The sequence below is a fragment of the Aethalodelphis obliquidens genome, unplaced genomic scaffold (genome assembly GCF_003676395.1).
Source record: "Aethalodelphis obliquidens isolate GAN/ISIS:26980383/991018 unplaced genomic scaffold, ASM367639v1 scaffold42, whole genome shotgun sequence".
Taxonomy (NCBI): Eukaryota; Metazoa; Chordata; class Mammalia; order Artiodactyla; family Delphinidae; genus Aethalodelphis; species Aethalodelphis obliquidens.
Genome location: NW_020837986.1, coordinates 9,732,236 through 9,748,412, shown reverse-complemented (window position 1 = coordinate 9,748,412; position 16,177 = coordinate 9,732,236). Strand labels below are relative to the sequence as shown.

Here is a 16,177-nt window from a genome sequence, read left to right as displayed (position 1 = left end):
CAAGAGCTTGGAGTCCCTGAGGAGCTATATGGCACAAGGGTGGGTGGGGGTCTGTGACCTCGGCTGTTGCCACCGAGCCCTCACTTCTCGTGACTCTGTCCCCATCCTCACTTCCTCTGTCTCTCCCTCCCTCCCTCCTCCTTCTCTCTGTGGCTCTTTGTCCGTTTGTCTCCATCTGTCTCTCTCCACGTGTGGTTCCTGTGCCCCTCGCACCGTTCTGTCGCACCACTGCTGCCCCTCTCCCCCATCACGTGCTCTCTCCTTTGTGCCAATGCAGGCGTGCTGGTCACCATGACAACAGAGACAGGCCCAGATTCTGAGGTGAAGAAGGCTCAGGAGGAGGCCCCGCAGCAGCCTGAGGCGGCCGCTGCAGCTACTACCCCTGTGACCCCCGCAGGCCACGGCCATCCCGAGGCCAACTCCAATGAGAAGCATCCGCCCCATCAGGACGCCCGGCCTGCCGAACAGGTGTGTGCCTGAGAGCACGGGATCCCTCTTCCTGCCCAGCCAGTCCTCCAGAAGGGAGGCAACAGGGAAACTGAGATGTATTATTGACCCATTACATGCCAAGCACTGTGCAGGGGGCATAGTGTTCATTTCTATAATTAATTCTCTGAGACCTAAGAAGGTAACTATTGATTTCCCCATTTTACACCTGGGGAAACAGAGCCTCAGCAGGATGAAGTGAGTTACCCAAGTCACATTGCTATAATGCGACAGAAGTGCAAGTCAGATCTAGATCTGATTTTGAAAATCAGTGTTCTTTCAACCTTATTTTCCTATCCCCCAAGGCGGTCCATTCTAGCGGGGCAAGCCCAGGGTGACTGCAGAGCAAAATTCATCACCCTAAAAAGAGACAGAGGACTTGGGGGTTCATCTGGCCATTGAATTCACACCTCCCCGAATTCACAGCTGGACCAGAGAGGGCAGGGACTTGGCCAAGGTCATTGAGGGTGTCAGTGACAGAGTTAGGACTAGTGGGCAGGGCTCTGACCTCCCTTCCCTCCACTAGATCAGTCCCAGCCCCATGCTAGACCCAGTGACAGACTGAGGAGGAGGAGACCACGTCCTGATCACTCATGCACTGTTCTCGGCAGATAGGACAGCTCCCGCCTGCAGGGGAGCAGTGGACCCCTCGTATGAGCCCACCCATTGTACGCAGAAGCTCTGGCTCTCTTCCTGCACACACCCACCATTGACCGTGGTCACCTGGGGGGTCTTAGGGGGCAGTGGCTCTCATTTTGGGGTCTGTCTGAGCCCCAGCTGCATCCTTATTGCATCTCATTTGGACGCAAAGCTATGGTTTCTAGCCCGCTGACTAAACCCTTCCCTTGGTTGGACCTGTAGAGCCTAGACATGGAGGAGAAGGACTTCGGGGAGGCCGATGGCCTGTCGGAGAGGACCACGCCCAGCAAGGCCCAGAAGTCGCCCCAGAAGATTGCCAAGAAATACAAGAGTGCCGTCTGCCGAGTCACTCTGCTCGATGCCTCTGAGTATGAGTGTGAGGTGGAGGTAGGGAGCACCACAGGCCCCGTCCTTGGTCGACCGTCCTGAGAGCCAGGACAGGCCTCTGTGCGCACGCAGCCTGGGCCAAGCCAGAGGGCATCCACTCTTCAAGGAGGCCTGGACCGACTGCCGCGTCCTGGGGAGATGACCCAGCCAGCCCTCCTTTGCACAGATGGTGGCACTGAGGCCCGCAGAGGGCTCTTCTCATTGCAGATAGTGTTAGGCGAGGCACAGGGCTGGTGCCAGGAATCAGGGTGGCTGTACCTCGGCAAGGAGTCACCGTTTCGGGGCTGATCTGTAGCCTGGTAGGACCTGGGCTCTTTCATCTCACCCAGCAGACGCTGAGGTTTCAACCAGAATCATTTTCATGTATATAATGGGTGTGGAGAAGGCTTCTCCCTGTGAAGTACCCTATCCAGGGCACCAGGACAAACTGGTCACTCGAGGCTTCCATGGTGAGGCGTCCCCCAGGCATAGGGAGGTGGCCCATTGGAAGGACCCTCCCCCCCAGGCTGTGGAGACACCCTGTGGCATGGCTCTGGCCCACAGTGGGTGGCTGGGCAGACACCTCCTCTCTGGGGTCAGCCCTCCTGGTCCCACATGTAGCATCTCCCTTTCCTGTACAGGCTGGAACTCCCACCCGAATTCTAAGCTCTCACTCGCCCCCTTCGAGGTTCTTCCCCGGTCCAGGCACCATTCCTGGCCCATCCACGTGTATGGAAGAGTCCAGAGGGTGGCTTTACTGCTAAGAGTTACAGGACCCACCTCCCTTTCTCCCCCGATCCCTGGTCTTAAGGGACCGACTTCTGAGACCTGGGAGGCTGGCTCTGTCGTCTTTGCCGGGTTGGGTTTTGTTTTTTTTTTTAATGTTTATTTCTTCCATAGAAAGGTTGCAGGGTGGACATCTTGCCTACTCCTGGGCAAAACAAAGGGATATCTTCTCCCTCTTTCCTCCTGCCCATGGTGGCCCCAAGGTGCTGTTTCAGTTACCCTAGAAGAGTGGAAGGGTTTGGCCAAGGCCACTCTCTCTGAAGCTCTCCTCCAGGCTCAGGAATCCCTTGGTTTCCCAGCTGCTCCCCACATTCAGGCCTGGTGCCAGTCCCCAGTGACCTAGCCAGACCTTGCAGGGACCTCACCTGCTCCCTGGAGTCCGCTGCCTCTTTGGGTAGTGACTGCTTCGCGCGCCCCCTGCCCCGTGATCCCTTTATCGATGCTCATCCTCACCCCTGTGGGTTTGGGGTACCCAGCCAGGTTCTGGGCTTTGTCCTTCTGAATCCTCAGGCCCAGGTGGTGTTCAGAGAGGTACCACGCCTTGCTGATGGGAGTTGGGGGGAGAAGGTGGCTTGAACAGTGCTGCTTGCAGCTGAGGCTGATTTAGGCTCTGTGAGCCCCTGTGGAACCTCACTTGCTGCCTGGGTAGAGGTGATGCTCCCTTAGTGTAAGGGGAGGGGCCAGTGGAGGACAGTCATGCTGTGACCCTGAGTCCCAGGCCCTCCCCTCCTCCCCTGCCCATGTCCCTCACATGTCAGGTGGCTTGTCTCTTCCTCTCACACTCAAAACTCAGACTTTTGGTTTTCTGCTCCTTGGGTCCAACTTAGCCTGTTTCTCCTAATCACTGTACAGGAAGGAAAAATCAGTCACTCCCCGACCCCACTCTGGCTTTCCCCCAAGCAGGTCTGAGTTCTAGGAGGGCCCCAGGAGGGCTTGGAAGAAGGCAGTTGATGGGCTAGGCATTAGTGTCCCCCCAGGATTCCTTAGGACTTGGAGAGCAGAGCCAGGTGGGTGGCAGGAGTGCTGAGATCCTCCCCAGATGCTGGAAACCTCTTGCAGGTTTTCAGGTCGTCCTGGTGGAGCCTGGGGCGTCTCCCCGCCCCATGCTGAGGTGTGTTCCGGCCTCACGGCAGCTCTGCTCTTCTCTTCAGAAACACGGCCGGGGCCAGGTGCTGTTTGACCTGGTCTGTGAGCACCTCAACCTCCTGGAGAAGGACTACTTTGGCCTGACCTTCTGTGATGCCGACAGCCAGAAGGTGCCTGGACTGGGGAGTGGGGCTGACTGGAAGGCCTGCCCTGGGTGGTGGTGGGGTCTCTTCCCTTAGGCCCCCATTGGCCTGGCCACATCCCATGGCTTCCATCAGTCCTCAGATCTTCATTAGGTACCTTCTGTCTGCACGCCTCCAGGGTTCACCCTGCCCTGTCCATCCTCAGTTCTCTGTCTCCCCTGTGCCCCTTCCTTGGGGGCCTGCAAGTCAGCCCCAGATGGGTATCTGGAGAGCCGTGGCATGGCTTCCTGTGGGAGCTGAGGCACTCACCCCCCAGCCCCTCTTCCCCACCCTTGGGAAACTCCTGCCCGAGTTTCCTTCTTCCCACCAATCCCACTGCAGCTGCATTACCCGTTCACCATGCTGCCTCCAAGCACTGCCAGGCCCAGGGCCCCGGGTCCCAAACCCTGAGTGAAGCCAGGCCTCATTCCCTCACCTCCCAGTCCCGGGGGAAAGGACCCAGACAGCTCAGCCAGGGAAGGGTGTTCCCAGCTAAGGGGCTGTTGGCAGGCCATTTCGGGACGTTTCTCTCTCCTAGCCCTACCCAAGTCCCCTCCTCCATCTCCCTCTAAAGAACTCTATCTTCTCCTACAGAACTGGCTGGACCCCTCCAAGGAAATCAAGAAGCAGATCCGGAGTGAGTGGCTTGCTGTGGTTGGAACTGGTAGTGGAAGGTGGCGGGGGGGCTCCGGGCCTTGAGGGCCCTAGGTGCGCTGCTCCCTCCTCCTTTGGGAAGTGCGTTCGGACCCGTGAGTTCGTTTGCTGTGTGTGGCACATCTTGGGGAAGGCAGGGTATTGTTTTAGAGATGAGGAGCCTGAGGCCTGGACAAGAGGAGTCACCCAGCAGGTTAGCAGAGGGATCACAGCTGCCTTCAGGACGTCAGCCCTAGAAGGGACCTGCAGAGTCATCTAGGGCAAGGGGACAGACCGATGGCCTCAAAACAGCCACCTTCTGTCCAGGGCCAGTGCAGGCTTCGGTGATCAGTGACCTTTGACTCAGCTCAGAATCCTTGTCCCCACAGTACTCTAGGCCACTGCCAGCTGAGAGGAGTGAATGTGTCCTGTGTTTAATGATGGGTGACTGAGGCCCAGAAAGAGGCAGTTGTTTACCCAAGATCACAGAGTGAGGTATGGGCCACGCCAGGTCTTGAGCCCTGGCCCCCTGGCACCATCCTGCACTCTTTTCAGGGCCTGGGTCAAAGACAGATGAGCAAGCCAAAAACCTGTCTTTTCTGGCCCAGAGGAAAAAAGGGTTGGGAGGGGGGCGGGGCAGCCTTCAAACGCCAGAAGGGGGAGGTAGGTGGCCTCAGCCAGGGGGCATGCGGTGAGTGGGGACTTGGAGCCTAGAGGCAGTGATGCCTCCACTGGGGGCTCCTCCCCTCGGCTGTGCTTGGGCTTCCTGGTCCCCTGGCTGGAAAGCTAGAGCCAAGCCTGTTGCCGTGACAGCAGGCAGCTGGGCCTAGGGATGCCAGCTGACTATGCAGGAGGGGGCTGTAGCCTCCTGTAAGTTGGAGATAAAGAGGCAGGCTCACGGACAGAGCCCCCCTCTCTGGGGCCAACAGGGTCCTAGGCCTGACCTTTATGCTGTCCCCAGGAACCCCAGCCCAGCTGGGAGGCCTGGCTCTCATGCCTGAAAGAATCAGAACACACACAGTGGCTGAGAGTGTTTGAGAAGGACCAGGACCTTAGAAAAGAGAAGCTGCTGACAGAATCTTTGGGTCTCGACTCCCTCCCCAGGGCAAGAAGTGATCCCCTTGGGTTATGAAGGAGCAGGGCTCCCTCCTTTATTTAGTAAAGCCACAGTCTCTCTTCCTACCCCTGCAGTCTCCACCCACTCGCCCCAGTTCTGGCCTCTGGGGCCCCCACAGAGCAATTTTTTACCCACTTTCTTGATTTGTGACAACTCCAACCTTCTAAAGGTGGCACCTGAGTCCTTATGTCCTGGCCTTCAGAGTTGGGTATATTTCCTCCCAAATCTCAGGGCCCATCACCTAGGGCACTGGGGGCAATTCCTCCACCTCTCTGGATTCCCGCATCTCCCTAGCACGTGGATTAGTGATTACTGCCTCACTAGGTGGGGATGAAGGTTCAGTGATGTGAGTGTGGACAACAGCCAGCACATAGTAGGTGCTTCACATAGTAGGAGGCAATCTGGTGTGATGGTTGAAAGGACAGATGCGGGAAGTAGACTGCCTGGATTTGAATCCTGACTCCGTCACTGCTTCTCGTGTTATTTAATTGCTCTGTGCCTCATCATCTGTAAAGTGGGGGTAACCCTTATCTTTAGGGTTGTTGTGAGGATTAAATGAGTTATTAGGTGTTCAACACCTAAAAGGTGCCTGCCCATAGTAACACCCAGTTTGTATTAGCCATTATTATTATTATTAATTGTTACCATTATTCTCTCGCTCTCTTTTTTTCTTGGCTGTGCTGTGTGGCTTGTGAGATCTCAGCTCCCCGGGATCGAACCCGGGTCATGGCGGTGAAAGCCCGGAATCCTAACAACTAGGCCACCAGGGAACTCCCCCATTGTTATTCTTGAGACAGGGATTGTTTCCCCTTGAGGCTGCTGTTTCCAAGGAGTCAGCTGCAGTCAGGAGCCTAGGTTGTGGAGTCATATGATCAGAGGCTAGACCTGTTTTCTATCGCTGACTAGCTGGGTGATCCTGGGAGAATGACTTAACCTCTCAAAACCTGCATCTATTAAAAGGAAAGTCTACCTCAGGATCACTATAAAGATTAAATTCCAAAAACACGTGTAAAGTTCTTAGCAAGCCAAGCGACTGGCACTTAGTAAGTGTTGGAGACATGACAGCTGTAGGGTGAAGATGGTGGTGCCTGCAGGGACAGGATGGTAGTGATGGCATGGCCTCCAGCCCTTCCTGTCCACAGCCCTGCCCTGGATGGGTCTCTCTTTCTCACTTTGTCAGAGGTCCCTTTAGAGCATGGAGCCCAAAATGTCCCAGGGGTGGTCTGACCGTTGTTCTGGATTATGGCCTTTCATCAAGGCCTCCTCCCTCCCCCCTCTTCTTAAGTGGTCATCCCTCTTCTTGGTTTGCAGAGCTTGTTTCCAGCCGAAACCGCAGCGTTTATTTTTCTCTACCTTGTAAATGTGTACCATTGATTTTTCATATCTAAACGTGGAGGTTAACATTTATCCCTGGGAAATGTTCTTTGTTACTTTTAGCCCATTATATTTGCTTTTGGGTCTTGTTTATAATCCAATTCTGCCATCTGAGATGGAGTCACCATTATATAGGGCAGAGTTTTGCAACATGTTTCCTGAGAAACTTTAATCTGGAAGGATGCCCTGTGACAAATAGATGCAACAGGTCAGATGGATTCTGGGAACTCTTGAATGCATGTCCCCCTTCAAGAGGTGCAATGCACAGTAGCAGAGTGAGGGCTCTGAGAAGTCCAAAGTTAGGAAGCCTGTTTAATGTGGTATTTTCTAGATTAATTATCTTCCCATGGATGTCCTGGGGCACAGACTTTGGTGCAGAGGGAAGAGCATGGGCTCTGGATCCAGGTGGCCTGGGTCTGAACCTCAGCATTGCCACTTCCTAGCTTGTGGCCTTGGACTGGCCACTTTACTGCCTGGGCCTCACCGTCCTCATTTACAAAATGGGGATAATCATTATCAAGGGCTTACTTACAGGGATGTTGTGAGGTTTAATGAAGCAATGTTTGTAAAGTAATTAACGGCATGTCTGGCATGCACCATTGTTGTCTTTCTTTCTACCTTCCTTCCCACTGCTAGTTCACAAGTCTGTTAATCTGGGCCTCAGTCTCCTCATCTGTCAAGTGGGAATAATGTGCCAGCCTCTCTTATTGTCCTAAGATGTCCTAAGATGATTCTTATGGGAAGACTGTCCTAAGATGATTCTTATGGGAAGACTGAAAAATTGCCCATGGCATGGTGCATCTGGGCCACCCATGGGGGAGATGGGCCCTCTCTGATCTCTCCTCCATCTTCTCCTCTCAGGCAGCCCCTGGAATTTTGCCTTCACAGTCAAGTTCTACCCCCCTGACCCTGCCCAGCTGACAGAAGACATCACAAGGTGAGGGCTGGGGAGGGGTGGTGGTGGAGGGGGATGGACACAGAGCCCTGGGAGACACAAAGTGGTATATGGGTACATGATGGCAGGTGCAAACCCAGATGCCTACTGAGGCCAGGCAGACAGCATCAACAAGGGAAGCCAACTCAGTGCAAGAGAAAGTGATGCAAATGGAGTGGTCGATGGCAACTGACCCTTGACTTCAGAGGGGGAGGTGTCACAGGGAACAGTGGGGCTCAGTGTGAATTCAAGAGGACAGATGCCACTTAAAACAGTTGCCGTTCTGCTCGGGCAGTCACTGCCATGTGGGAACCAGGCCTGATAGTTGGAGTGAAGCTAGAGATTTGAGGGTAAAAACCACACTTTTTAAATATTGGCAACTAATTTAAACTCTTCAAAAGCATGGGGTGGGCCATCTCTGGGTAGGATAAAGCAGACATGTCTGAAGGCCGATGTGCTGGCTGGACCGCCAGGTTTTAACTTTGGGGGTAGGAGGGATTAGAACACAGATGCCTTTGCAAGTGGGAGTTTGGTCCTGTGTGCTACTCTGTGCACATGGCAGGCGAGTGGGAGTCAAATGAGGCATGTGACCACCCCAGGGAGGCAAGCCCAGGCCGCTGGGGTGAACGTGGATTGTAGGTGCAGGCCTTGTGCCTCAGTGCCAGTAGATAACAAGGCTTAACGATTAGAAGGGGGTGCAAAGCATCTCTCAGGATGAGAGCTTCCATGGGGCTCATCCTGCCTCTGAAATCCAAAACAGGGAGGGGCCTTTCTCTTTATCTAAGCCCCTTCCAAAGAGATAGTCTTACTTTACAATATCCTGGGGCTGTGTCATCCTTGTGCTGGGCCCTAAACACCCACCAACCATAGGATGTGGCTTGGAGTTATTCCTACGGCAGGAGAGGGAGCTACTAAGCCATCCTCTGTCTCCCATTGGGTCCCTTCTTAAGCTCTGCCATTTGCCAGGCAATGGGCCAAGGTCAAGATACGGACTCTGGCCTTGGGAGATAAAACAGATATCCCTGGAATAGATCAGACCTGAGGCCTTGGCCTCATTAGCCCCGCTCTAATCCCTGAGGTCAGCTTGGGGCCAAGGTGGCAGCAGCAGGATCTAAACTTCATTCCCGAAAGGGCTGAGAGCTTTAGACCAATACAGCCCCCATCCCCTGGTCTTGCCCACTGGTCCCTCTCCTCTTTGTGCTGGTCCCTGGACATTGGGCCTCTAGGGACACCAGGAAGGAAGTTAGCCCTGCCCGGTGTGGCTGGCCTCAGAGGATGGGGTGGTAGTAGCAGCTGATTTAGTCAAAAATATTTAGAACCCAAATAAACGGGTCAGAATGACAAAGTGACTGAAATGAAAGACTGATCAGTGTGTTTGGATATGATTTCTGAATTTGGAGACTTTTGAATGAAATGCTTATAAGCCCACACTCGATGCCTGTAATGTTTGAGCAGCTGCTGGCTCTGAGCCTCTGCCGTGGCTCTGAGCACACACTGAGGCCACATGTATTGTACTTTTGGCCAGAGCTTCAGTTCTGACTGCAGAATAATGTCGTGGAGCAGTAAAAACTATACTAAGTAAAAGCCACTTAAAAGGAAAAGAAACAAGTCATTGGAAAAAAAAATGATGAAACATAGCAAAGTGGGCAAGGAGGTATTGTAGGCTTAGCATGAACTGGAATATTAAAAAAAATTACACAGTAACTTAAAAAGCAATAAAAAGTGCTTTGAAATGGTTCTAAAAGTTGTAAAATCATCCAAGTGTGCATGAAAGTTATAAAAAAAATCATGGCCTAGTGGTTGGAAATGTTTCTTTTAAACCAATTTGGACAATTCATTTAGAGCTGGAGCCAAATAAAAAAGTTTTGAGAAAACATTGACAAACAGGTTAGTCCAGACAGTGGAATATGGTGCAGAAGTTAAAATGAATAAAGGGGTCACGTGTGCTGACATGGGAAGGGCTCTAAGGCACATGGTTGGGAGTGAGAAAGCAAGCTGTGTGGGCAGATATAGCATTTGATAACATTTACATGGTAAAAACACCCATGAACCAAAACTACATGCATTTTAAAAAATTTATTTTATTGAAGTATAGTTGATTTACAATGTTGTGTTAATTTCTGCTGTACAGAAAATGATTCAGTTATATATACATATATACATATTCTTTTTCATATTCTTTTCCATTATGGTTTATTATAGGATATTGAGTATTGTTCCCTGTGCTATACAGTAGGACCTTGTTGTTTATCCATTCTATATATAATAGTTTGCAACTGCTGATTCCAAACTCCCATTCCATCCCTCCCCCACCCCCTCTCCCCTTTGGCAACCGCAAGTCTGTTTTCTATGTCTGTGAGTCTGTTTCTGTTTCATAGATAAGTTCATTTGTGTCATATTTTAGATTCCACATGTAAGTGATATCATGTGGTATTTGTCTTTCTGTTTCTGATTTACTTCACTTAGTATGATAATCTCTAGTTGCATCCATGTTGCTGTAAATGGCAATATTTCATTCTTTTTATGGCTGAGCAATATTCCATTGTATATATGTACCACATCTTCTTTATCCACTCATCTGTCGATGGACATTTAGATTGCTTCCATGTCTTGGCTAATGTAAGTAGTGCTGCTGTGAACCTAGGGGTGCATGTATCTTTTCTAATTACAGTTTTTTTCTGGATATATGCCCAGGAGTGGGATTGCTGGATCATATGGCAACTGTATTTTTAGTTTTTTGAGGAACTTCCGTACTGTTTTCCATAGTGGCTGCACCAATTTACATTCCCACCAACAGTGTAGGAGCGTTCCCTTTCTGCCACACCCTCTCCAGCACTTGTTATTTGTAGACTTTTTAATGATGGCCATTCTGACCGGTGTGAGGTGGTACCTCATTGTAGTATTGATTTGCATTTCTCTAATATTTACCGATGATGAGCATCTTTTCATGTGCCTATTTGCCATCTATATGTCATTTTGGAGAAATGTCTATTTAGGTCTTCTGCCCATTTTTTGATTGGGTTGTTTTGTTTTTTTTGTTATTGAGTTGTATGAGCTGTTTATGTATTTTGGAAATTAAGCCCTTGTTGGTTACATCATTTACAAATATTTTCTCCCAGTCCGTAGGTTGTCTTTTTGTTTTGTTTATGGTTTCCTTGGCTGTGCAAAAGCTTGTAAGTTTGTTTAGGTTCCATTTGTTTACTTTTGATTTTATTTCTATTGCCTTGGGAGACTGACCTAAGAAAATGTTGGTACGATTTATGTCAGAATGTTTTGTTATGTTCACTTCTAGAAATTTTATGGTGTCCTGTCTTGTATTTAAGTCTTTAAGCCATTTTGAGTTTATTTTTGTGTATGGTGTGAGGGTGTGTTCTAACTTCATTGGTTTACATGCAGCTGTCCAACTTTCCCAACACCACTTGCTGAAGAGACTGTCTTTTCCCCATTGTATATTCTTGCCTCCTTTGTCGAAGATTAATTGACCATAGGTGTGTGGGTGTATTTCTGGGCTCTCTATTCTGTTCCATTGATCCATATGTCTGTTTTTGTGCCAATATCATGCTGTTTTGATTACTGTAGCTTTGTAGTATTGTCTGAAATCTGGGAGGGTTATGCCTCCTGCTTTGTTCCTTTTTTAAAAATTTATTTATTTATTTTTGGCTGCATTGAGTCTTCATTGCACTGTGCGGGCTTCCCATTGCAGTGTCTTCTCTTGTTGCAGAGCACGGGCGGGCTTCAGTAGTTGTGGCTCATGGGCCGTAGAGTGTAGGCTCAGTAGTTGTGGCGCATGGGCTTAGTTGCTCCGCAGCAGGTGGGATCTCCCCAGACCAGGGCTCTAACCCATGTCCCCTGCACTGGCAGGTGGATTCTTAACCACTGCCCCACCAGGGAAGTCCCTCCTGCTTTGTTCTTTTTCCTCAGGATTATTTTGGCAATTCTGGGTCTTTTATGGTTCCATATAAATTTTAGGATTATTTATTCTAGTTCTGTGAAAAATGTCCTGGGTAATTTGATAGGGATTGCCTTAAATCTGTAGATTGCTTTGGGTAGTATGGCCATTTTAACAATGTTAATTCTTCCAATCCAAGAGCATGGGATATCTTTCCATTTCTTTGAATCATCTTCAGTTTCCTTTATTAATGTTTTATAGTTCTCAGCATATAAGTCTTTTACCTCCTTGGTCAGGTTTATTCCTAAGTATTTTATTTTATTTTTGATGTTATTTTAAAAGGGATTTTTTCAGCAATAATGGAGCTTCTGCATGTAGTGGATTGGTAACTTGTTCCATGGTGGCAAGAAAGAAGTCTTTTTTTTTCTTGCTGTATAACGTTTCAGTTTTAATAATTTTGAAGCACTTGGATGCATTCAGAAATTAAAAATAAAAACCATAGATTAAAAAAATAAATAAAAGGGATTTTTTTTTTTTACATTTCCTTTCTGATATTTTATTGTTAAGTGTAAAGAAATGCAGCCAATTTCTGTATGTTAGCCTTGTATCCTGCTGTCTTGCTGAAGTCATTTGTCAGTTCTAGCAGTTTTTGTGTGGCGTCTCTAGGGCTTTCTATATGTAGTATCATGTCGTCTGCGTATAATGACAGTGTTACCTCTTCCCTACCAATTTGGATACCTTTTATTTCTTTTTCCTGACTGATGGCTGTAGCAAGGACTTGAAATACTATGTTGAATAGAAGTGATGAGAGTGGGTATCCTTGTCTTGTTCCAGATTTTAGAGAGAAGGCTTTCAGCTTTCACTGTTGAGTATTATATTGGCTATGGGTTTGCCATAAGTAGCTTTTATTATGTTGAGATATGTTTCCTCTATACGCAGTTTCATAAGAGTTTTTATCATGAATCGATGTTGAATTTTATCAAATGCTTTTTCTACATCCATGGAGATGATCGTGTGAAAACCACATGCATTTCTATATGTCCACGGAGGAAAAAGGTCTAAACACCACAGGGATAACAGGAGTGACCTCTGGGGGAGGGAGTTAGGACTGAGAATGGACATCAAGAGGAAATTTAGAATTATCTCTAAAGTTTACATTTTTCCCACAATAAGAGTATATTAATAGTATAATTAAAAATACATCACATTTTTAAAAAATGGTTAAACCAGCAAAGCAGTCCTAATTTAGCTTGAAAATGAGTTAGAAATCGAAAATGTTCCTATAGTAGGAAAAATCCTTCAAACTTAGAAATGAACAAAAATGCTTAACGTTGCACGAAATGTTACATAACCATCTTCTAGGATACACCCAAAGTATTAACACACGACATGCCAGTGTCTGGGAACATTTCTCTTCTGCTGCGCTGAGCGTTGATCAGTTGGTGCTGATGGATCGGTGGGCAGCTGTGCTTGGGGGAATCTAGGGAGGGAGTGGCCCCCGTGCCCATGCCAGCTCTCCCCTATGTCCAGATACTACCTGTGCCTGCAGCTGCGGGCGGACATCATCACAGGCCGCCTGCCCTGCTCCTTCGTCACGCATGCCCTGCTGGGCTCCTATGCCGTGCAGGCTGAGCTGGGTGACTATGATGCTGAGGAACACGTGGGCAACTATGTCAGCGAGCTCCGCTTCGCCCCTAACCAGACCCGGGAGCTGGAAGAAAGGATCATGGAGTTGCACAAGACGTACAGGTGAGAGGGCCTCCGCCCAGCCCTCCCCTTGCTCCTTGCCCTGTTGGCCAGAACCTTCCTGGCTAGGCCACCGGATCGTATGCTGTAAGTACCCCACCTGGCTCTGCCGTTGACGTGAGGTGTGTCTGAGAGCACATCATCTCATCAGATGGGAATGATGGTAACTTGCTATGTGACCTTAAATGACTGCTTGGAACTTCAGGTTCTTAAGCTCTTGTACTGGTATGGTAATTCCCTGTCCTTGGCCTCTGAGAATCGGTCTCTTTAACTGCCAATTGGAGATGATAATAATGATTGTGTGTCCCTGGGTAAGTGTCCTGATGTCTCCGGGCATAAAGTTCAAAAGTTTACATTCTAAAGCCAGACCGTCTGGTTCACCTTTTGGCTTTGTCTGTTTCTAACCGGAGGATCTCGGGCTGGTCATTTCACTTGCCTGTGCTTTAGTTTCCTCATTTGTTTAATGGGGGCGCTAATAAAACCTATGCTGTAGGGTCCTGGAGGGGCTAAATGGTGCATATTAGAGACACACTGCATGGTGGCTATTACTGTTGCTCTGTGATTTGAGGGGTTGGGTAGTTGATTGTGCAGTGGAAAGCAGCTTGTGCCAGGAGTTAGAAGATAGTTAACTGGTTGTGTGATTATGGGCTGGGTGTTTAACCCATCAGCCCCATTTGTTACCTGTATAAGGACTAATAAGGACTTAGATTATCAGTGTTTCTCAACTACTGGTATTCGGGGCAGGAGAATTCACCGTGCAGGATGTGTGGCATCCCTGGGCCCCAGGCATTAAATGCCCATAACACCCCCTCAGTCATTGTAACAACCAAAATGCATCCCCCATTTCCAAATCCCTGCCGTGAGGGTGATACCCGCACCCTGGGGGGACCCTTGGAACTAAATGATCCTTTTAAGCTGGAAGTACTTTGGACTCTAAGTCCAGGCTTGTCGGGGAACCCAATGTGATAAATGACGTGGAAGTGCGTTGTAAACTGTAAAGTGCCATGCATGTGGGAGAGGGGGTATGGTGACATTATCACATTGCTAATAAGGATGGAGGGAATGAGGAGGGTTGCGTCCTGGGGAGAGAGGCCATCTGGAGAGAGGCCCAGGTCCAGAGGTGGAGGGATCATGGACGTAGGGAAGAAAGCCTGCTGGGGTGTGATGGGACACGAGGTCTGGGTGGCAAATGTGTCTCTCAGAGACTTGCACACCAACTCTGATTGGCTAGTAACGGCTGCTGTTGTATTGTGTTGAGCAGGATACTGAAACCGTGCAGCCGGTTAGCAGTGTCTGCCTGGGTTCTTTGTCATCCCTGTTGTAGGCAGCAAGGTGTGTTAGGGATTCGCAAGAGTCCTAATAATTCAGAGGGGGAAGTTCAGATCAATATGGGCTGGAGAAATCCTAACGGCCATCCCTTCAGCTGTAACAGCTCTTTTGACATAAAGCAGATGGACTTCCAGCGTCCAGGTATTCTGCACAAAAGCTCCCCGAGGTAGACAGAGCACAGGAAACTGAGGCTATGAGACAGATGTAAACGAAGTGGCTGGGAACGTGACCCATGGAGCCACATTGTCTGCATTCAAATCCTGACTTTGCTACTTAATAGCTGTGTGCCCTTAGGCAAGTTATTCAACCTCTCTGTGCCGTAGTTTCCTCATCTATAAAGTGGGAATAGCGATATCTACCTTATAGTCCTGTTATGAGGATTCAAATGAATTAATACATGTAAAGTGCTTGGAACAGTAACCAGCATGTAGTACTCAATACGTGTTACTCAGTAAACGCTGTGAGAGTGTACAGTTTCCTGGCAGCCAAAGCCAAGAAGGAACTTGATGAATTACGTAACTCTTCTTTTCAGAAAGGAGAGAGATTCCTCCTTTCCTCAAGGGCGATTAAGTGGTTTCTGATACAAAGTTCTGCGAAAAGTAGCCTTTATGGGTAATAAGTTAGGAGCCCCGGGTGATAACGATAAGCAGTGTCATCCACAGTGGTTTCACTGTCGTGAAGAAACAGAATTTATGGCCCCCATTTAATCCAGTGGCAGAATGAGGCAAAAATCTGGACTCCCGGCTGAGGCCTTGAACGCTTCCTGGAGAAAATAAGGCTGGACCTGAGCTTTGGCAGGAGATGAGAGTTCAGTGGACTGAAGCGGGGGCTAGGGGTGCACTGTCCGGCTCTGAGAGCAGAGGTGAGGGACCGGGGAGGCCCAGCCGCACTCCTGCTCCAGAATGCTTGCCTTCCTGGAATCACAGGTTCTGCTCACGGTCATCTTCGGCTGGCAGGACTCAGGCCTTGGTCCTTCCACCGGCCACCAGCGATCACTTTCTTTCCCTTAGGGGCATGACCCCAGGAGAAGCAGAAATCCACTTCCTAGAGAACGCCAAGAAGCTTTCTATGTACGGAGTAGACCTGCACCATGCCAAGGTATTGCTGGGTGCCAGGGTTCCCCTAGGTTCTGGGGCATGCTTCTGAGGAGCTACCAGGGTCTTCTGGAGGGCTTGGTGTGCCAGACTCTGTGCTACCTCCAGCCTGAAGCCTTTTCTCTTCTCATTTCTCATAACTTGACCTTCCATAACCCTTTATTTCCCCATGATCCTTATTAATTTCTCCTTGTATTATATTTATGGATGAATCTGTCTGTGCCACCGCTAGATTGAGAGCTTCATGAGGGAAAGACATAGGCCTTAACTTATTTCTGTATCCTGAGCATATAGCATATGACCTAGTATGCATAGGTACCCCTGACTGTTTGCTGGGTGAATGAATGATTGAGTGATTGATAGAGAAAATGATTGAACAAGTGAGTGGGTGAATAAAGGACAAAATGAGTGAACAAATGGCTCTGTGGGGCTCCAGCATGGAAGCTCAAACCCTGCTCCTGAGGGCTCATTACAAGCAGAGCTCAGAATGGGGTTTCGGGGTCATTCCACGGTCCC

General features: G+C 49.3%; 1 protein-coding gene across 10 annotated transcripts in view; it reads left to right on the top strand.

The window, feature by feature from the left end:
* Window positions 1-16,177, top strand: part of EPB41L1 (erythrocyte membrane protein band 4.1 like 1) — a 127,002-nt gene that overhangs the window by 71,120 nt on the left and 39,705 nt on the right. For all 10 annotated transcript variants that reach the window (XM_027078401.1, XM_027078404.1, XM_027078398.1 and 7 more), the window contains 7 exons: window positions 278-468; window positions 1,348-1,512; window positions 3,429-3,533; window positions 4,140-4,182; window positions 7,531-7,606; window positions 13,023-13,241; window positions 15,578-15,665. In XM_027078401.1, the coding sequence (XP_026934202.1) occupies window positions 292-468; window positions 1,348-1,512; window positions 3,429-3,533; window positions 4,140-4,182; window positions 7,531-7,606; window positions 13,023-13,241; window positions 15,578-15,665 (873 nt within the window). In that variant the 5' untranslated portion in view covers window positions 278-291. The remainder of the gene's footprint in view (window positions 1-277; window positions 469-1,347; window positions 1,513-3,428; window positions 3,534-4,139; window positions 4,183-7,530; window positions 7,607-13,022; window positions 13,242-15,577; window positions 15,666-16,177) is intronic.